A 22,563-nucleotide genomic window follows, 5' to 3' on the forward strand; every position below is an offset into this window, starting at 1 on the left:
GAATTGGAAGAGAAAAGATGAATGATGCCGATGTATCGAAACAAATACAACAAATGGTTGCATTCATTCGGCAAGAAGCCGAAGAGAAAGCTAATGAGATCTCTGTTTCTGCTGAAGAGGTTCATTTGATTCACATTTTAAATCTATTTTGTTGTACAATGTTGTTGAATTTCATGTGTGTGATAATTGTGAGAAAATAAAAAGATGATCATTTTGTAATATGATCTGTTTATAGCCTTTTGCAGCATGATGATATAAGGATATATATTGTTGTTGTGATATAACATTGCTATAATATAACAAATCACGATTTAAAGTCTATGTGGTGTAATGTACATAAAAATGCTTGTATTCGTATATAATGTATTCAACTTTTAACCAACACAATAAAAATGTGTTAAAACGTTACACACAATAATTTTTTAGTCATACATTCTTATATATTTTCACGCATTTAACCCTTTATTTATGTGTAGGAATTCAACATTCAAAAAATGCAAATAGTCGACACGGATAAGAAGAAAATCAAACAAGAATTCGAGCGCAAGACAAAGCAAGTAGAAGTTAAAAAGAAAATGTTAGTTTTCAGTCTTGTACTTCTATCTAAATTCGCAAGTTACAAATTTAGATAACGAAATTCGTATCTTATAATTATGTTATCTTATAATTATGTGCTATGTAATTTGCAGTGAATACTCGATGCAACTCAATGCATCGCGTATTAAAGTGCTTCAAGCACAAGATGATTTGATAAGTGCAATGAAAAAATTTGCTAGCAAGGAGCTTCTTAATGTTTCTCATAACAAGAAGACATACAAAAAACTTATTCAAAGCTTAATTGTTCAGGTACCCTTTAAACCTTTGAACTCCCTCTTTTAAGGTTTAACAAATGTAAAATACAGATTCCATCAAAACAAATGATAGTATAGTATAGTAGTTGAGGTCTTGATACATATTATGGAATGACATTGGATAATAAGTTAGGCTATGACATGAGTAAAAATATTCGACCTTCCTGAAAAAAATTTATCCTTTAAATTTTGATCAAAACAATAACAAAATCTTAATAGAATGACGTTGATATTTTCAGGGTCTACTAAGGCTAAACGAGCCAGGAGTATTGTTAAGATGTAGAGAGATCGACTTGTCACTTGTTGAATCCGTTTTAGAGGATTGTAAAAAGGAATACGTTTCAAAGGCAAAAACACAGGCGCCACCCAAAATCGACGTTGATAAAACTGTTTATCTCCCACCTCCTCCAAACAATTCAGATCCTCATCGCTCTTCGTGGTATTATTATCAAACTTTATTTAAGTTGTAACACAATCAATAGTTTGTAGAACATAACAAACATCAAAATATACATAAACTAAGTTTTTCTTATGGACATCTAACTTATGTTTCTTGTATGATTTTGAAAGTTCCGGAGGGGTTGTGTTAGCTTCTTTAGATGGGAAAATTGTTTTCGAGAACACCCTTGATGCGCGACTAGATATAGCTTTTCGAAAGAAGCTTCCCGAGGTATGTATTCGATCTCTGAAATTGATTACATTGTTGCTATGTATTTTTTTTTTTTTTTTTTTTTTTTTTTTAACGGCAAATGAAGTATGTATTATATATATCAACACGAAATAATTACAATAATGTCACGCTTACAAAAACGGAACTACATCTAGGAAAACAAAACGACAAATATATAACCGAGATAGTAAGACTCCACAAGTGTGCAGGAAAACGCCGTAGTCCGTTCATTATCATTAAGGTCGAGATTGGACTTGAGAAGAATTAACTAAACAAGCTGGAGTGGGGACAGAGCACAGTGTTGGCAATTCAACGACAAAGCCCCCTGATCCACCTCAAATTCTCTCGACCAAAACGACTACTCCAGGAGTGGGGCAAAAAACCTGCGTGGAGAACAATTAATTAACCTATCCCGGATCTCCTAGACGATAAAGCTAGCGAATCATAACCTCGTGGATTTGCAAGCCAGACATCCCATTCAATATTGGTGCCTTTGATCCTATTAGAGATCCATTCGAAGCATTTAAGTTGGATGTCTTTGAATACCATTGCGCATGTCGGTTTTATCTTAGTGAAAGTGAAAGCGTTCCTACTTTTCCAAATCATGTATCCCGTAACCCATTCCGTAGCTTGCCACAACAGTTTTCCCAAGTCGGAGGTGAAGTTATATCCATTTCCAAGAAAAGATTCATTTATACCCAAGTTTGTAAAAGGGCCGAGCTTCCACCAATCATAGACACGATTCCAAATGTCAAAAGCGAAAGTGCATAAGATGATGGAGTGCTCTACTGATTCCAAACCATTGTCACAAACCGGACAACGTACCGTACCCAAGTCCATACCTCTCTTGTCAAGTTCAACTCTTGTAGGTAACCTTTTGTGTCGAGTACGCCAAATAAACAACTCAACTTTGAGGGGGACCAGTTTGTTGCGGAGCGACTTTATGCTCACGGTTGCGATGTCAGGGCTGCTCCGGACCAGAATATCCGTAAGCTTGTGAACCGAAAACGAGCCATACTTACTCCAAGACCATGACCATTCTTCTTTACCTGAGCTACACGGGACAAAACTAGATAAAAGATTAGTAAGAGTGGTGAGGTCCCCGGCCAATCTCCCCGAGATATCGCGGGACCAACACCACGTGGCATGAAAGTTCCCGCCCTCCCATCTCGCCCGGTCAAGAATTGTGGCAAATTTATTTGTGTCTAGTCTATAAAGCCTATTAAATTTGTCTTTAAGAACCATTTCCCCAAGCCATAATTCATCCCAAAAACATGTACTAGACCCATCTACGACTCTTTTTTTGAAAGAATTAGCGAAAGCGGAGTTTTCATTAAAGATATTTTTACCCACCTTAAGGATACCCGCCCAAGTAGAAGAAACTCGTGAGGAAGGGGGAGAAAAAGAAGTGTTAAGGCCCCCGTCCTCCCCGTAAATATTTTTAATAATAGACACCCAAAGTGAGTCATTCTCATGTTTAAACCGCCACCACCATTTTGCAAGTAAGGCACGATTTTTAAACGCAAGAGGGGCAATATCTAACCCACCAAATTCATGAGGCTTAAGACAAGTATCCCATTTAACCCATGCCATTTTTGAGACCTCGGAAGATCCGCCCCAAAAAAACCGACGTCTCAACCCCTCAAGTTTATCAATAACACAAGACGGGGATATGTAAAGCGAAAAGAAATAAAGAGGTAGACTAGATAATACCGATTTAATTAATGTAAGTCTACCACCATACGAGAGGGATCTAGCTTTCCAATCCGCCAGCCTCTTACCAAACTTGTCAAATACCGGATCCCATGACTTCGAGAGTTTCATCGACGATCCAAGTGGAAGCCCAAGGTAGGTAATAGGGAGTGTACCTGCTGCGCACCCAAGCCAGGCCGCCATATTTTCCGTTTCAACTTTTGAGACCCCGAGTCCATAAACACAGCTCTTATGAAAATTGATTTTTAGTCCCGATGTCAATTCAAAGCACTTAAGAATTTTAGTAAGATTTTGCACATTACGCCTATCCCATTCACCAAAAAATATAGTGTCGTCCGCGTATTGCAAATGCGTGACCTGTAATTCCCTCCGCCCAATTGGGATCCCAGAAAATCGGCTATGAAGTGCAGTAGATTTAATTAGATGGTTCAAACCTTCGGCTACCATGATAAAAAGATAAGGGGAGAGGGGATCCCCTTGCCTCACGCCTTTCTGAAGAGAAAATTCTTTAGTTGGGGAACCGTTGACCAAAATCGAAATGGAAGCGGAAGAAAGACTTGCGAAGATCCATTGTCTCCATCGAAGACCGAATCCCATTAACTCCATGATTTCCATTAGAAAGTCCCAACTAATGCTATCAATAGCCTTCTCAAAGTCAACTTTAAAAAAGAAGCCTTTTCTTTTGGTTACTTTGATATCATGAAGGACTTCATTCGCAATTAACACGCCATCAAGAATATAACGATTTTTAATATAAGCACTTTGTTCGAAACCGATAACCGAAGAAATAACCCTTTGTAGCCTTTTGGTCAAAACCTTAGATAGAACTTTAGAAAGTCCCGATTAACCTTAGATACATTGTTGCTATGTATAAAAGTATAAGATTCTTGTTGTAGAGGAGCATGCAATATGATTAACAACTCAGATTCTTTACATATATTAACACCAATACATTTTCCATAAAATGCAATATTCACATCAATCAATGCAAGTTTATAAATTTAAGTTGTTTTTCACAAAATCAACGACTGAATTTGTCCTGCTCCTCCTATCCATATACCAAAGTGGTGGATACTATTTCATATAATTTTACATGCTAAATGATTTTCACAAAGTTCCCAATTTTTTAATAATATAATTCTCACATGTTTTTCTCATTGTATATGTAGATTCGCAAGACCCTTTTTAGGGAGTAAGTGGTGGATTTTGGCGAATTTGAGGTGCAAATAATACCCAACGAGTGGGAAAATGATAACTCATTGACTTTCATGAGAAAAGTCAAACTCGTTGATATTCTTTATTTATTTAATTTAATAAAAAAATTGGATTGGATGTTTGTATCAATCACAATTGTTTGATGGGTCAGACAGAGTTATCTTATTACCTAGTTTATTTAATCTCTACCTTCCATATTTCGAAATCAATAATTAAATTCTACTCCATATACTTTAGCGAATAATCAATCAAATAGAAAGAAATAGATGATTAAATATATATGTTGTTAAAGTTTGTTTTCAAAAGAAGTATTCCGTATGTTTGAATACAAATGAACTGATGCATTTCAACAAACTCGTTTTATTATTCCACATATTAATCAATCAATCAGTTATGCATGTTGTAGTAATAGAAACTAGTCATAAAAAGTTTGCTCATTTGAAAATTCAAAAATATCACTTTTGTCATAAAAGAAGGCTCATTAATTTGAAAATTAGGAAAGCAACATTTAGATCAACGATTTCAACAAATGTGCATAAAAGGAAATAAAAGCCTAAGCAATAGGTATTGGTATTTTGCGTTATTTAAAGTACATAATATCTTTCTAATCATGGAAAAATTAATCTTGTTAAACAAGGCTTTATGACATAATTACAACATAACTATATATCTATCTATCTAATTATTAATAATTTATCGTTGAAAATACACTATGAAGTATAAACAGCAATATTATATTTTAACTTAGAGACTCAGAGTAAATTTATCTATTATTTTTATTTCTTTATTAGTGAATGATAAGTCAACATCATCCCGCCCTCAAATTCCCGCTATGTTAAGAAACACGACAAATTATTTATTTATTTATTTCACCTATTATTATAAGTTTATAACAACCCTAAATTCATCGTCATCTATTTATATTCATATATACGTATACGGAGTATAATAATATAAATAAAATAAAAACAATATCCTCGGAACCTTATTTTCTGTTGTATAAAATGAATAGTCAAATACACTAGTGGGTTACTTGCGTGTGTATTCATGAGTGGAATACCCACCCATCAACTATCTTTATCTTTATTGTCTTGAAAATTGGAGTATGTTAATGTTAGAGTATTCTACCATCCTTTTGATAGTCATCGATTCAGGTAATCTCATCCATATGACCATATCACATACAGATAAATCATATATACATTGTTAGAGCTTTCTAGCTAGCTTTCATATATTTCTAGCTTTCCATATATTGTATCTTTTATTGGCGCCTTTTATTTTTTTATGAATGCTTCTTGTTTTAAGAGTTAAGAGGAAAAGGAAAAGTAACTTTTTCTTAACTTTTCTTTTTCACAAACATTAACATTACTTAAAAATGAACATTTAAAAAATACTCTGTGATAAATGTTAGTATTATTTTGACAAGAAAAGACTCGAAGAATAACATTAATTAAAACACTACTCTGATGCATCTTATCATTTATTTTTTCGATCATTTTTCCCGTCAAAATAATAACGTTCATTACAAAGTATTTTTTTTTAATATTTATATTTTTATGTGATCTTAATGTTTGAAAATTCTTTCTTAAAAAATAAAAAATAAAAATGAAAATTTACTTCTCCCTCTCTCAAAAAAATAATTCCCTCTTGATAATGACTATATATATATATATATATATATATATATATATATATATATATATATATATATATATATAAAAGCAAAGTTGCAAAAGACGTGAGACGGGGTCGAGACAACCGGGTCCTAAAAAGGTCGAAACGTTCAAGACAGGGTTGAGACGGGGGTCGAGATGGACGTTGACCAAAATTGACTTTTAAATATATAACTATATAAATGTGTTATGTGTATATGTATACATATTTTAAAGCCAAAAACTTTAATTGATAAATTTATGCCCATAATCGCTATCACCGTTAATTTAATACAAAAAATTAAAACTAAAATACGACAAATTTGAAGGATTTTACCGACTTTCGGGCTTTTCTGAATTTTGACCGACTTTGACCCGATTATTTTCAACGTTTACCCGAATTTTGACTGTTGACTCTCATATTAGACGGTTTTTTCGAAACGGGACGGGTTGTAACGGTTCGAGACGGGGTGTTTTGCAACCGTGTGTATATAAGCATTTGTAATCTGGTGTGAACACACTGAAAATATTGGGAATCTACTTTCTTGGATATTTGACTAACTGACGTTATTCAAATATTGGGTTATCAACATATCATCATAAAGAAATCATTATTGTTCACTTTTAAATAATGGGTTATGATTCTTTTTAGTAATTAATTAGTAATCTTTAAAAGTTTATTGGCATATTACCTTGTGTATCTTTGACTTATGTTCTCCTCTATGAGCTTGATGGAACTCAAGAAAAAAGCATGAATTTTTGAGTTATTTGTTTTTAATCACGCAGTTTTGTGTTTCTTCAATCCAATTATCTGTAGTGAATTACTACAAGTTGTTGAATTTTGGAACCATATAATTTAAAGATGGTGGGATTCAATTCTGAATCATGTGGAAGTTTGAAGTACTTTTTCTAATCCTATAACCTTGTTCATGAAATCAATTGATACATGTATAACAAAATATGCAGAATTCATTAATTGATTATAAATTTCAGGATGATGGGCTTCAAGTTCAAATCATGTGGATGTGTTCTTTCTCTGTTTTTTATGTTATTGGTGATGAGTGCAGCTGCAAAAGTCACTGATCCTTCTGAAGGTGAACTATTAACTGCTTGAAATTCTGTTTTTTTTACTTATAGTTAATAGTTACTTATGATTATTTAGAGTCATAATTTTTGATAACTGATTTAAGGTTAACCAATTGCATTGAATATCATAAGTCATAGCACAACATGACATATGAATTTCATTGAGTTGATCAGAATCAAATCAAATTATCCTTATCAAAACTGACTAATTTTGTTGTTGATTTTATTTATAATTTATTTTCTTATTTTTTTTATTATTATTTTTTTTTATTGCAGTATCTGCATTGCTAGCGGTTAGAGGTAGTTTAGCTGACCCAATGAATCATCTTAGTAACTGGAACAAAGGGGACCCGTGTACATCAAATTGGACCGGAGTTATATGCGCTCATAAAAACAAAGTCGATAAATATTGGCATGTTCAAGAAATGTATGTTTATTATTATTATTATTATTACTAGTACTAGTTTTTACAATTTTGTTCTTGTTGTTGTAAATGAACTAATACAAAATCCTATCTTCATTTTATTGTGTTTACAGACAACTATTAAACATGAATCTTTCTGGACATTTAGCACCTGAACTTGGCCAATTTTCTCATTTGACAATTTTGTAAGTCAAAATATGAAAGTCAACGTCTACATAACTTCGCTCGTTTCTTTAAAAATTTACTATTAACTTTTTTTTTTTTTTTTTATTTTTTTTATTTTTTTTATGAATTGAAGAGATTTCATGTGGAATAACTTGACTGGCAGTATTCCCAAAGAGATTGGAAATATTTCATCATTGGTACTTCTGTGAGTACAAATTATAAGAATTGATTGTTTTTTTTTTTTTTTCAGTTTCGAAAAGCAAAAAATTAATTAATTTTGTGTTATTAAGCAAGTTTTAAGGACTAATCTCTTTGTGCAGGCTTCTAAATGGAAACAGATTAAGTGGAAGTTTACCTGATGAGCTTGGATATCTTAGAAACTTAAATAGATTCCAGATAGACCAGAATCATGTATCAGGATCGATCCCCAAATCATTTTCGAATTTGATTAATATTAAACATATGTAAGCGGATCAACATACAGTTTTTAAGGAAGTATGCGTTTGTTCACGTGATTTATTTAATGTTGTTCTTCGATTTTTGCAGCCATTTTAACAATAACTCGTTGAGTGGTCAAATTCCTTATGAACTTTCCAACTTATCTACTCTGATGCATTTGTAAGTGATACTTTTAACAACTTATGTAAATGTAATGTTTCCTTCAAAATTTTAAAAAAAATTTGTTTCAGATCCTGCTGCCAAATGACCCGTTTCAACCCAAACTCATTTTGACCGACCCGCATTGTGCTAACTTTTTTAAGTTGTATTATTAGGCTTCTAGACAACAACAACTTGACCGGGTATCTTCCATCAGAACTCGGGAATTTATTAAACATGCGCATACTGTAAGCATATTTTTCATCGGTTATATGAATATTTAAACCATTCCAAAAAAGTCAAGAGATTAATACTTATTTAATTGTCAATCTTATATTGTAGTCAACTTGATAACAATAACTTTAATGGCGAGATTCCTTCTTCATACGGAAACCTATCAGCATTAGTGAAAATGTAAGTTCCAAACTCTAAACATTTTGCCAACTAACTTAGTTCAGAATGACGAAACCTTTTTTTTTTTTTTTTGCAGAAGTCTTAGAAACTGTAGCTTGCAAGGAGTTCTACCTGATCTAAGCAGAATACCGTTTCTCAGCTATATGTAAGTTTGTATTGTGTACTCTGTTTTGTATATGTATGTGTATATGTATACGCTTGTATGTATACATTTATTGATAATGTGTTGTTTGGTTGATGTTTGCTGATAAATTTAACAGAGATCTCAGTAGAAATAGCCTCACCGGATCGATACCATCAAATAAACTGTCAGACAGTATGACAACTATGTAGGTTTTGAAGATATTTTCTGTTTTTTATAATTGCTCTTAAAACTGTTTTTTATATTTATATTGATTGGATTTTATTGCTACGGCTACTGTGTAGTGATTTATCAGATAATCAGCTGGATGGATCTATTCCTGAAATGATATCAGATCTTCCAACTCTTCAAAAACTGTAACGAGCTTTTTCATTTCCCGTTATACCCCTATTAAAAAAATAATCACAATGGAAGTTAACAATACTATATATGATTATATATATTATATAATTGTTGTATGCTTACAGATCCTTGGAGAACAATTTTTTCAACGGTTCCATCTCTTCTGAGCTATGGCAGAACAAGTCTTTTCGGGCAACTTCAAGACTTTTACTGTAAGAAACACAGCATAATGACCAATTTAAGTAGCTACAGAGCATAACATTTGACTCTTGAAAGTCAAAACTGTCTTTAACTATGTAGTCAATATTTATATTCTTTAATATCTTTGTTACTCATATCTTGACTGTGTGTAAAATTGTTACTCATATCTTGACTGTGTGTAAAATGTCTTCAATTGATGCAGCGATTTTCGAAATAATTCCTTTTCAAATATTATTGGAGCTTTGAATCCGCCTGTAAATGCTAGCTTAAGGTATGTCATCTTTCTAAGTTTTTTCAATGGACTTTATGAGTAGAGGTAGCAAGATGGGCATGTGTGGTGGGTTGAGTAAAAGGTTAAAACGGGTTTCCTTGGAAATAGGTTATTTTTGTGTAGCTGCAATGGGCCCGTTTACCGCAAGAACACTTGCTGTTCAACTCGTTTGACCCATTTTCTTTGTAGCAAAAATATTATTTGACCCGTTTGAGATTAGAAGTATAGAACTATTCCAAGTTGACTCATATATAAGTAAATGGGTCGGCATTTTCACCACTGTGTGTGTACTCATGAAATTGTGTTTCAGGCTAAATGGAAATCCAATTTGTCGAAATTCAAGCATACAAAACAAAGATCAGTTTTGCGAATTTACGGATTATGGAGATTATGCACGCAACGTTTCTACAAACTCAAATGCGTGTCCAATGCAATCATGTCCCACCGACAATTACTTTGAGTATGTTCCGGGCTCCCCAATCTCGTGTTTTTGTGCATCGCCTATTAGGATCGGTTATCGATTAAAAAGTCCAAGTTTTTCCTATTTTCGACCCTACGAAGAGCAATTTGAGATGTATGTCACTAGTTATCTTGGTTTGGACTCATATCAACTATTTATAGACTCAATTACGTGGGAAAAGGGACCTCGTTTGAGGATGTATTTGAAACTTTTTCCTAAAGCTGGCACTGAGCATTCGGGTACGTTTAGCACTAGTGACGTTTTGCGGATCAGAGGAATTTTTACGACGTGGGTTTTTCCCGGAAGTAATTTATTTGGACCGTATGAGCTTCTGAACTTCACACTTGTTGGACCTTATTCACACTGTAAGCTTTTTGTATGACCAAGTGTCTGTTGTGACCCATCTAGTCATTTACTTATGAACGGGCCAATTCAGCGTATGTTTTATTAAGTGTCAGTTCTGGCCCATTTAGTCATCTACATATAAATGGACCAAGTCAGTTTATGTTTAATTGAGTGTCAGTTCTGACCCATTTAGTCATTAACTTATCGACGGGCCAATTCAGTGTATGTTTTATTGTCAGTTCTGTCCCATTTAGTCATTTACTTATGAACACGCCAATTCAGCTAATGTTTTATTGTCAGTTCTGACCCATTTAGTCATTTACTTATTAACGGGCCAATTCAGTGTATGTTTTATTAAGTCACTTACGAATGGGCTGATTCAGTTCTTGTTTTATCTTTAATGGATCAGACGAGCTAGGTAAAACATATCATTAACAAACACATGTCAAATGGGTCAAACGGGTTGAGAGTCACCCACAATGTACTCTTTAAGCATAAAACCTCTTGAATAATCTTTTTTTTATGTTAAAGATGGAATATATTTCAATTATAACTGACACACTAATTATTAGAAAACAATTTGTTTTTTTTTTTTTTTTTTTTTTTTGACAAAGTTGGCTTAACCAGATCCGAATTTCAAAATGCTATCCATTTGACCCATTACTTGACCAAACATGAACCGCCTTTAAGCATGTGCACCTAGTTTCTCGTGTTCTTGTTAAGCTCAGATTGTATTTTTTTACTGATTCAGTGAACGTTGCAACACCGGGAAAAGGTGTAAGCAAAGGAGTTGTAATAACTGTTGTAATCGTGGCAGTTATCTGCGCTTTATTAGTTTCTTCGATACTAACCGTTTTGATCAAAAAACAACAAGAAAAATACAAGCAAAACTCATCAAGAAAATCGTTACGTAAGTTTCTGTTACAAGTTCAACTTACATTTAAATTAATAATACTACTTAACTAGATGATAACCAGTATGTTACTATTTGCAGTGTCTAAACTTTCCATAAATATGGATGGTGTTAAAAGCTTCACTTATCGAGAAATGGCAATCGCAACTGAAAACTTTGATAAATCTAGTCTCGTTGGCCGAGGAGGTTATGGGAAGGTTTATAAGGGAAACTTATCGAATAACATAACGGTAGCTATAAAACGTGCCGAAGTTGGATCATTACAAGGTGAAAAGGAATTTTTGACAGAAATAGAAATGTTGTCACGATTACATCATCGAAATCTAGTCTCACTTGTTGGATACTGTGATGAGGAGGAGGAGCAGGTATTATTTTGATTTATTGCCACCTAGTTGTCCCATTTTACGTGTCTAAATTGCTCGTTTTTGTTGTCTTAAAACAAGTGTCCATTTTTTGTGTTGGCCAATAAGTAATGTTTTCAGTGGTAAAGATGCACTTTTATTGGATAACCGTGTAACGACTCTAAAACTTTGTGCACTTTCAAAGTGGACACTGAAATTGGGACAGGGGAGGATTAAAGTTAAGGATACTTTTTTTAGTTACAATTGACATTTATTTTTGAATTTTGCTAACGCCAGTTGCCCAGTTCTTATGGCTGTCGTAAGTATGCTTTAAAGTGTTGTACTGAGCGGTTAATTACTGACTTGAAAGCGCACTTATTAACTTGTACAATTAATTTATACATGTTAACGACAACCCTCTCTAGCAAAATTTATGGTTAAAACAATTTGATTTATGCAGATGCTGGTTTATGAGTTCATGCCACAGGGAACACTGCGTGATTGGCTTAATGGTATAAAACTTCTGAGATTTGATCTTTTCAATATTGGTTTATAATATGGATATGCAATATGGAATTGATTATCTAACTATTTGTTATCCCTAGTTTATAATGTTTGGATGAACATATTCTTCTTATTTTATGGTTATTGACAAACTTTAAAATTTATCTTTTTATTCATACATTCATAGCCAAAACTGGAGAATCGTTGAGCTTTCGAAAGAGGTTAAATGTAGCGTTGGATTCAGCGAAAGGCATTCTTTATCTTCACACTGAAGCTGACCCGCCCATATTCCACCGTGATATTAAATCAAGCAATATACTTCTTGACTCCAAACTCACGGCCAAAGTTGCTGATTTTGGACTCTCTAGGCTTGCACCAATCTTAGATGATAATGGAGTCGGACCTAATTATGTATCCACAATTGTTAGAGGAACACCCGTAAGTCTTACTCCATCTTTCTATTAGTCGTGGAAAAAATGAACGGGTCGGGCAAGTTGGGTGACAGGTTGACACGAGAGTTATCATAAGCCATATATATGTCCCAAACAATTTTTTTATGGCGTCCCAACAAGTTGTTGAGATTTCTTATTTCAATGATTTATATTTGGTATTGCAGGGTTACCTTGATCCCGAGTACTTATTGACCCATAAGCTAACGGACAAGAGTGACGTATATAGCCTTGGAGTTGTACTTATGGAGATCTTGACTAGCATGAAACCGATATCACATGGCAAAAATATCGTCCGGGAGGTAAACTTTCTATCATTTATATATATCTGGCAATTGAGACCCATAGTCTCAAATTTGGGTCAATTGGGTCTTGAGAAAAATTAGGCCTAGCAATATAAATTAAAACTTAAAAAAAAGGTCCAATGGATTTCAGTCTAACATATTGGGTCATATACAAAATATAAAGAAACGGGTCGGTATCAATTCTCAAAGTTCAAAAAAATAGATATAGGTCTAATGGGTCTTGTAAATGGGTTAAATGGGTTGAGCATAACAAGTTTCATCCGCCAAATATTTATGAAAGCATTCATGGTTATATCATTTATTATGTATTTTATAATTTTCTTATATGTATAATAAATAATAAATAATGATAACGAGAATAATATAGTAAATGTAAAAGTAAATGACCTATTTGGACCCATTTGACATATGAACCGTTTCAAACCGTTACCCAACCTGACCCAGTCTGGCCCATTTGGACCCGTTTAATAGTTTGACCCATTTGATGCATGACCCATTTCAACCCAAAACCATTTTGACCTGTTACCCAAACCCACCCGTTTGCCGGGTATACATTTATAGTTATCTTTTCAAACATATTTGCTTATTATTTTATTAATTTTTTGTTTTTCAGGTGAAAATAGCTCATGAAAGTGGAACAGTGTTCTCAATCATAGATAACAGAATGGGTTCATACCCTTCTGAATGTATCGAAAAGTTTGTATCTTTGGCTCTTTGGTGTTGCAAAGATAAGCCTGAAAACAGGCCATCAATGTTAGCTGTGGTTCGGGAGTTGGAACGTATACTTGAAAACATGCCTGAAACGGGTTTTGACTTTTCGCAGCCTGAGTCAAAGCGTTTTGTAGAATCATCATCGTCATCCTTATTATTATATAGCTCTTCTAATGTTCCAGGAACTGATCTTAGCAGTGACGCTAACCCCGTCGTTAATCCTCGATGACAAAAATTTTGCACCAAATATTATATATATGTATATGTATATTTGTATAGACTATAAACGAGACGGCGCAGAGCAGTTTGTTGTACATTGTAACTGAAGTAAATAAACATTTTGGTGAGATCTCAAGTGTAATCTTATACTATTTCATATCAAATATATACTTTTGTACCTTAACAATCGCAACCTCTGCCAATGAACAAAGTTAACGATCATTATTACATGATGTGTAATGTTGAATTTAGTCAGAACTAATAAGGGTGATGATCCGTACGCAATCAAACATGCTTTAATGTGTTGTATTGTATAACATTATTAAGCGTATTTAGTTGTGTACGGTTAAAAATTGGTCGTGTACAAATCACTACCCAACTTATAATGATAACAATGGAGTATTCTTTGCAATGTTTGTTTTATAATTTTACCACGTATATGTGTTCTTATGGAAACTAATGCAAGAATTTGAAACCATTGGGACATCAGATATTTATGTTCAACCATGATGAGGAATTGAGTAATTGTCAGTGTGGGTCAAAATGGGTAGGGTCATGAACACTTGTACTAATTCAATACATTCAATATACTTGGTGTATAGATTATTTAAAATGTTTGGTGATCATTAACAAAACCGCTAAGGGTTTCAAAATCAAAATGACAAATCTGTATACAAAAGATCGCGCATCGTGAAATTGAAGGTTGCTTGTGTGGTGATAATGTACAATAAGTACATAATTATTGTAGATTTATCAAATTCACTGGTGAAAATTTCACCATCCTTTTTCGATAAAAACAATTTACTATGTTTAATACACTAGAGTATACCTGGGATTACTTTTGACCCGTATGACTCTTCTCCTACCCATTAAAACAAAAGAACAAAATCGACCCATTTGTAGCCAAACGGGTCAAAATTGAGTATGAATTACATCGAATATGGAAGGGCGACTTGTCAACGCGGTATATTTTTTTTATAGTTGGTAGTGACAGAAAAGCAAACAACAAACTAGATGATCATAATGATATCCACCAACAAAATTATATTTATATACAGAGCAGTTCATAACAATAATGTATAATATAAAAATATAAATATGTAACACAAATCTCACATGAATAAATTAAATAGATCTTATTTTACAAATGCATCACCCAACATAAAAAATAATGAATCACTCCTTACTCTACACTTTATACTCCATTATGTATCTAAGGTTCTATTTTTCTTTTTAAACCAACAAAAAAAAAAAAAAAAAAAAAAAAAAAACAGAAAATTGAATTAAGAAACTCGCTGGTCAGAATCGTCAGCCTATACATTTCATTTCAATTTTTTTAAAAAAATTATACAATATATTATTTATATAATCAGGGATTTATATATGTATGTATAGAATGTTTCATGTTTTTTGATCTTACTAACGCCCGGTTTTTGCACGCTTCATGCCACCCGCATTGAATGGTGACACACTACCGCTCGGTCCAGGACTATCTTCACGCAAATTTGAGTTCAACATCGCCAATTCTTGTAATTGTTGTCTTTTTATATAATCCTCGGTCTCATCCTATAATATAAAAATCAGTTATAGAAAAAAGTATAAGGAAATCATCCAAGTTATCACATGATTATAAGCATTTGACTTTGGGAGTCAAGTAGATGACTTTCAAATTCAAGAATTTCTTGCATTATGCAAAGTTCAGACAGAAGTTTGACCTAAAAAGTCAAATGCTGCAAGTCAAGTAGATAACTTTCTATTCAAATGCTACATTCTATTCAAGAATTTCTTGCAGTATGAAAGTCAAGTAGATAACTTTTTAAATTTGATGGAGGTAAAAATGTTGAGGGAATGTAGAAATTTTTTAGGATGTGTCAATTACAAGTTTGACCTAAAAAGTCAAATGCTGCAAGTAATAGAAAATGAGCAGTAGTTTAAAAAGAAAGATACCACTGGCTTAAGCAACTCTTCGATTATTTCCTGTGCTTGTCTCAGCCTTAAATTAACGACACTTGCAGGTAAATCGGCCTCGATCAATATATGAAGTGGCTCGTTTAGATGCTCATAGCCCGGTCTACCCCTTAGCTTCTCTTCCTTTTAAATGTAAACATCAAATTAACGATAATCAGATTTAAAAACCACATGAATGCATATCAATTAGCTCTTTAACTTAATCAAATTGTTATATAATATTGAAATATAGAACCTTATCAGGATCCTTGATTGAGCCTTTTCCTCGTATATACACACGGCAGCCCGTTGTAGCTTCTATACGTTTTAGTGAATTGCCTCTAGGTCCCAGAAGCCGGCCCACAAAGTTAAACTAGATATCAAAGCGAATATGTCATTGAATTTGGTGGAACATTGATGTACATTAGAGGTGGAGGAAATCATAGTCCATTTATATCAAATTTTAGAAAATAAGCTATATGCCAACTATATCTAAATCAAAATAATATAGTGTTGGTAAACATATTCACACAAACAAACTAGACAAAAAAGTGTTGGAGGATCCGACTAGGCCCGAATTAAATTATGTTATTTCACTTTCTCATTTTGACCCGTTACCCAACCCGCTGACCCGCCCATTTTACCAACTCCAACATAGATGAATCGAGCTTTTCTATTAAAAAAAAAGGTAACTTGGGGTGATTTTCAATTAAGTTTTAAAAATCTTGCAACTAACACTTACATTGGGGTAAGAGTCGACGGGAATCTCTAACCGCAAGATTCGCTTCACGGTGTAAGAACTCGGACTTGCGGGAGCTCCTTGCCAGTCCATATTCATTCCACTTAGCCTCTGACATGAACAAAAAAAAAATTTAATAGTTCTTTTCTATATTTTGGGATTTAAACAAGCGCTCACATTTTTTTAATTGAACGAAATAAAAAATCAGGAATAAGTACCTCTTGTTGAAAACCATTCCAACCACTATTTCCTGTCCCGGGAACGTGTGACATAAGATCTGAAGATGCCATCGGGCTCGGGCTTCTATGACGCAATCTGTCAAGTTCGTTAAATCCTTGGTTCTGCAACATGCTTGAAACCCTCATGATTTCTGAAAAAAAAAAAAAGAATAATATAATAGGATATTTAGAGGACCTTAAATGCAATTTTAACGGATTTATACTACTATAACTATGATATGAAAACAACATATTTTGATTGCAGCACACATTCTCTGTGTTTAAACCATTGTTAAGTGTTGTGAAAGATCATTGGTTATACAATTATAATCACTTTGTTCACTCGTTTTACTACTCTGTTCAAAGCTTAAGACATATAATGACATTTTCGTTCGATCAGGCTGGCTACTTGTTTGCTTTTTACCAGCTCACTATTTACTATTTTCAAGAATAATATTCTTTAGTTTATACATGCTGTATTGAATACTTATACTCCATAAACATAACAGAGTAACTTTTTCACTCATGGTTCAAGTAAAAGGACAAGTTAAACGTGTGAATATAGTAAAAAGGCACTTGTTACATACACCATGCAGTTAAAAACATAAACCCTAAAAATAAAGATCAAATTAATCAAACCTTGATTCAAGAATCTGGTGCATATGGGGAAAATTTGAATAAAAGGCTGAAGCTTGTGATGCTCAGCCAATAATTCAGCCAGATATTGACTGCATAACAAAACAACATCACAACAACCAAATTAATAATTACAACTAGGATTAGGAATACATAATAAAGCACAAACTTTAAGAAATAAACCAAAAATCCCACTAATAATAACATAAATTTAGTATAAAATTATCACAAACCTATCAACATCTCCAGTAGTTCTAATCTGTGGAGAAACAGTTCTTGATTGAGTGAAGTTGGGATTATGCAAACCTGACATGGGTTTCTTGCTTCTTGTTTGATTAAAAACCACCAAAATAAATGGTGGAAAATAAGCAGAAAAAAGGTTGTAACAAGAGAGGAAAGGTTAATTTTTATGTTTCTTAATTTTCTTGTATCAATATTTTGCTGATAATAAGGGGGCAGGCAGAGTCCAAAAAGGTCTGTCAAAGTTGAGCAGAAAATTTGAGGCAATTATTTTTCTTGCTTGTTTGGTATTGGAAATTATTATTTAAAAAATCAAAATTTTGCAAAATAATATCTTTATGAAGAAAAAGTTGCCAGCTTGACTTTTGATTGATACTGTTTAAGGTAAGAAAACAAAAAGAAATGAAAAAAGAAATGAAAGAAATATATACTATTTTCTCCCTTCACATTTGCAGTTTTTTAAGGAGTATATATATATATATATATATATATATATATATATATATATATATATATATATATATATATATATAATTAAAAAAAATTTGTCACATGTCATCTTCATAATATTTCTTAATTACCTCGAATATGTCTAGTTAAACTTTCCTTAATTATATATAAACAAGTTAAGGAGCTCGCGCTTCGCAGCGGAACTCCAAAGCAAACCCTAATGGAAAACCAAGTGTTTGAAAAACAAAAAGAAAATAATGTGTATGAAAGGTGACTCAAACCATTTAGCGTTATTTAAAAGGCATCCGTTTTGCGAGTAGTTAGTTGCGTTGTGTTCGTAAAATTATTTCGAGTTTAACGGTATTGTTGGAAAAATTTAACTCGCGACGTTGGGGGGTTATTTTGAAATAGTGGATGTTGGTATTATAATAATGTTGGGAATAGTGAATTCAGAGTTTCGGGGGCCGATTTGTATTTTGATCAAAGTTGAAGGTTATTTTGGAAAAATGGATTTTGGTAATAAAATAATGTTAGAAATAGTAAAATTATACTTTCTATTGAATATATTTATAATACATCGGATATAATTGAAAGAATAAACACATACTTCGTAAAAAACATCCTACCTACTACGGAGTAATATTTATGTTGATTGAAATATATTTTTTTTATTATATTCTGTATATAACTATTATACATAATTATAATAATTATAAATATAATTATAAATATAACCATAAATATAATTATAGATCAAATTAATTCAATCAAATTAATTTTCTTTAATTTCACCGTATATATATATATATATATATACTTGAAACAACTCACCATCATGAATGTATTTACTAATTACGTCAAACCACTATCCAACATCGTCACTTTTATTTGAGAACTCATCACCTTAGTGGATTACTTTAGTTTAAATTTATTTGTTTTATCAATATTGAATGTTGATCATGATATTCGGTCAACGTTATTTAAATACCCTAATTATGCGATAATATTACATGTATACCTTTTCCGCTCATTAACAGCAATGTAACGCACGAGCCTAAAACCCGATAATACGAAACATAAATTTACAAAATATGTGTAACGCACGTGCTCATAAATAATAATATGATAGTAATTCAAAACGTGTTGAAGAAGGAATGGAGCATACGGGCTCAAAAATCTACTATATCAGTTAGAGAACCAAGTAAGTTTTAATTTTTTTTATTTAAAAAACTATGCAACACACGAGCTCAAAAATCTACCATATCACATTTTTTGACACATTTCTATCTATAGTCACAACAATAATTGTTTGATAAACTCAATTAATTTTACACGGTTATTTTACCCACTCGTGCAACGCACGAGCTTTAAAATATATATATATATATATATATATATATATATATATATATATATATATATATATATATATATATATGCGATATTCATGGATAAGTTTAAAAGGGTACAAACCGAATAAGCAAAATTTCAAAAAAAATGAATTTTTTTAGAGTCCCTTAATATGCAAATAGGATAAAATGAAAAATTACAAGAAAAAAAGATAACAAAATCGTTAACAAATCGTTCATTAATGATAATAATCGTGATGAATAATTAATTTATCATTCATCAAACGAGTGATGTATGATTAATTTATCATTCATCACTCGTTTTGATGAAGGATAAAATTAATCATTCATCATGATTATTATCATCCATCACATATTTTTAAACGATTTCGAATATTTTTTATTTATAAAAAAATATATTAGGAGATCATTTTAATACAGATTTATGAATTTATGAATCTAAAAAAAATATTTAAAAAAATCTGCAAAAACTATTAAATATAATATTGTAATGTTTCTTCTTAAACTATATATATATACTGTATGTATATTTTTCGTTTTGGGAGGATAATTTCATGAAGCATAAAGTATGAAAATGTGGTGATGAACTAACGGCGGTCAAAATTTATTAAGTCAAAATATATGAAAAACACGTGTCATGCATGCTGGCAAGAAATGATACTCACCAAGAACAAAAGTGGGGCCCGTAGTCAGCATGCGGCCAATAAGCTGTTGACGTGGCCAACGTAGTTTTAGCTGGAATTACAGCTTGGCCCGACATCTACACTCAAAACGGCACCGTTTGTCCCCTCACCAATTCGCGCTTTATTATAACCAACTTTTAATTACAAAAAATTGATTGATTGATTAATAATGGTCAAAGCTATTAAAATCGTGATTTTATTCCCAAGATACAATACGATACTAGTGGTCAATGCCCGTGCGTTGCACGGGGCATGTTTGGTGGTGGACATGCCCGCTGAGGTTAACGGTTCCTGGTATTTTATGTTTCATGCGGTATACCATATTAGTTTGACATAGTAATGTACAAAATATAAAATGTCTATTCCAATAATTCCAAACGTCATTTATGGTAAGGGAAATCTATGCTGTTATTAAGGGGAGACATGTTTCAAGCGACTAATATATACATGGAATATGCAGTAGTCGGTGCATAACAAAACAGATGACCAGTTCAGTGTGTAACGGAAACGCGAGGCCTGTATAGACTAACTGTCATTTTAGAAGAGGCTGATTCAGCTATGGCACTCCCGATGGATCACATATTTGCTGCAGGAACAGATTGTGGTGTTTTTAAGTTGATCCGCTGGACGAACATGGATTGTACACCTGCACCATTTGAAGATCAATTTTATGTTCCCATGGTATTTGTTAAAATGTGATACACTGAACATGAATAGTCAATATATTTAACATAGCAAGCATTTTCAACAGGGTGGACAACACCTTGGACAGAATAAGAAGGATGAATGAAAAATAAACACAAAAATTAATCGACAGTTTAAATTAAAAGCAGAATATACAATTACAGTGATTATAGGTGACGCCGAGTACGTGGCGTGTCAATGTGATTGAAGTCTTGTAAACAACCATTAACATTTAGGTTGCGAAAAATGTGTAATAAACAGTAATGCTAAGCAGCTAGGGGTTATGTTGTGGGGATCGGACGATATAGATACACAAATTGGTCTAATATGCTTTAAGCAGCCTGAATTTGGTCGAATCTATAATCGGGGCATAAGGGTGTTCTAAGAATATCTAATTATTTATACAGGGGTGTTAAATCGGATATTAACAGGCTATGAGTAAAAAAGAATGTAGTGGTATTACAGAATATAGAATAGGGAATAAAAAGCAAACCTGCGAAGCTGGAGTTGATTTACTTTAGAACGCCAGGACTGAGACATGCCTGAACAGTGATAGGGTTGAATAACACCCCACCTGAAAAATTGTATGTATGTTAGGGCAGGTGGGGATTATGTTTTTGAAATAAAGAGTTAACAGAAGCAGTTAACATAAAGGGGAAAATGGAGTCAGGCGTTACCTCTAAATACTTTGGTTAAGGTTGTGGAAGGTTTCCTTGTAAACGACGTTTCTTGTGTAGTTATGAAGCCGTCCTTGAGTATCACCAACCATGACTATTTTTAGACCTTTAGGGTTAGTGACTCTTGATAGTGCGACGTATAGCTGTCCGTGGCTAAAAACTGGTTTCGACAAGTAGAGGCCGACGTAGTCTAGCGATTGCCCCTGGCTCTTGTTAATTGTCATGGCGTAGCATGGCCTAACTGGAAATTGAATACGTTGCATAACAAAAGGCCATTTTGTTTGGGCGGAAGTTAGCACAATTCTGGGTATGATGACCATGTTACCTACATGTGAACCGGTGATGATCTGAGCTTGAATGACGAATTTTTGGGACGCTGTTATGATGAGGCGGGTCCCGTTACACATGCCAGCGCTGGGGTATAAATTTCGTAGTAGCATTATTGGTTGACCTATCTTGAGTTTAGCTTGTGAGGAGGTACCCCGGGGAAATTTAGTTTATTTAAAGATTCGACCGGGTACGATTGGTGTTGATTGATTGCATCGGTTGAGCCATTGCATATTTCATCCGAGCTTTTGTATATCATAGTTTGTCCCTGTAGCTTTTTAAACATATGCTTGTTTATCTGGTCTGCGTCATCGTTCCGGGGCGTTAAAATTGCTCTCTCACTCAAGTAGTCTTCATTTTTATGTCTTTCAAGAAAATCAGGGAAAATGGTATCTGCGATCGCATCAATTGGAGGTTTATCTGATTTAACAATGAATTCGTCTGGGATCTCGATCCATGTTGGTTCCTCTTCTCCATCTTTACAAACCGCCGGGACCTTACCGTCTCCAATATCTAGTACCCATTTATTGAACTGCTGTTTTCTAGGGTCAACTTGACCATCCGCTGTAAACTCGTTGACCCGCATAATGCGGGAGAGGGTG

At 33.2% G+C, this 22,563-nt stretch overlaps 5 protein-coding genes across 5 annotated transcripts; 2 read left to right on the plus strand and 3 right to left on the minus strand.

Moving 5' to 3' along the window:
* The first annotated feature begins 17 nt into the window (after positions 1-17).
* Positions 18-4,522, plus strand: LOC139873063 (V-type proton ATPase subunit E1-like). Its single transcript, XM_071860994.1, has 6 exons — positions 18-119; positions 477-577; positions 690-846; positions 1,091-1,290; positions 1,422-1,521; positions 4,404-4,522. Exons 1-6 carry the CDS (start codon positions 18-20, stop codon positions 4,428-4,430), a joined length of 687 nt encoding a protein of 228 aa, XP_071717095.1. The 3' UTR covers positions 4,431-4,522.
* A 2,201-nt stretch (positions 4,523-6,723) lies between these two features.
* Positions 6,724-14,183, plus strand: LOC139872718 (probable LRR receptor-like serine/threonine-protein kinase At1g06840). The gene is made up of 21 exons (XM_071860641.1): positions 6,724-7,001; positions 7,095-7,195; positions 7,464-7,614; positions 7,725-7,796; positions 7,910-7,981; positions 8,097-8,240; positions 8,323-8,394; positions 8,550-8,621; positions 8,716-8,787; positions 8,864-8,932; positions 9,048-9,116; positions 9,214-9,285; positions 9,397-9,483; positions 9,675-9,743; positions 10,054-10,568; positions 11,300-11,458; positions 11,543-11,826; positions 12,263-12,314; positions 12,494-12,744; positions 12,923-13,057; positions 13,674-14,183. The coding sequence occupies exons 1-21, from the start codon at positions 6,964-6,966 to the stop codon at positions 13,998-14,000; spliced, it is 2,883 nt and encodes a 960-aa protein (XP_071716742.1). The 5' UTR covers positions 6,724-6,963; the 3' UTR covers positions 14,001-14,183.
* A 906-nt stretch (positions 14,184-15,089) lies between these two features.
* On the minus strand, positions 15,090-18,019 carry LOC139872102 (KH domain-containing protein At3g08620-like). The gene is made up of 7 exons (XM_071859910.1): positions 17,764-18,019; positions 17,534-17,622; positions 16,895-17,046; positions 16,680-16,787; positions 16,194-16,310; positions 15,938-16,081; positions 15,090-15,556 (listed from the first exon to the last, which is right to left on the minus strand). The coding sequence occupies exons 1-7, from the start codon at positions 17,841-17,843 to the stop codon at positions 15,410-15,412; spliced, it is 837 nt and encodes a 278-aa protein (XP_071716011.1). The 5' UTR covers positions 17,844-18,019; the 3' UTR covers positions 15,090-15,409.
* Positions 18,020-21,636: 3,617 nt separating this feature from the next.
* On the minus strand, positions 21,637-22,074 carry LOC139870000 (uncharacterized). Its single transcript, XM_071857855.1, has one exon. The coding sequence runs from the start codon at positions 22,072-22,074 to the stop codon at positions 21,637-21,639; it is 438 nt and encodes a 145-aa protein (XP_071713956.1).
* An 11-nt stretch (positions 22,075-22,085) lies between these two features.
* Positions 22,086-22,547, minus strand: LOC139870001 (uncharacterized). Its single transcript, XM_071857856.1, has one exon. The coding sequence runs from the start codon at positions 22,545-22,547 to the stop codon at positions 22,086-22,088; it is 462 nt and encodes a 153-aa protein (XP_071713957.1).
* Between the last annotated feature and the right edge of the window lie 16 nt (positions 22,548-22,563).

This window comes from Rutidosis leptorrhynchoides, chromosome 10 (assembly GCF_046630445.1).
Source record: "Rutidosis leptorrhynchoides isolate AG116_Rl617_1_P2 chromosome 10, CSIRO_AGI_Rlap_v1, whole genome shotgun sequence".
In the NCBI taxonomy this organism is placed as follows: Eukaryota; Viridiplantae; Streptophyta; class Magnoliopsida; order Asterales; family Asteraceae; genus Rutidosis; species Rutidosis leptorrhynchoides.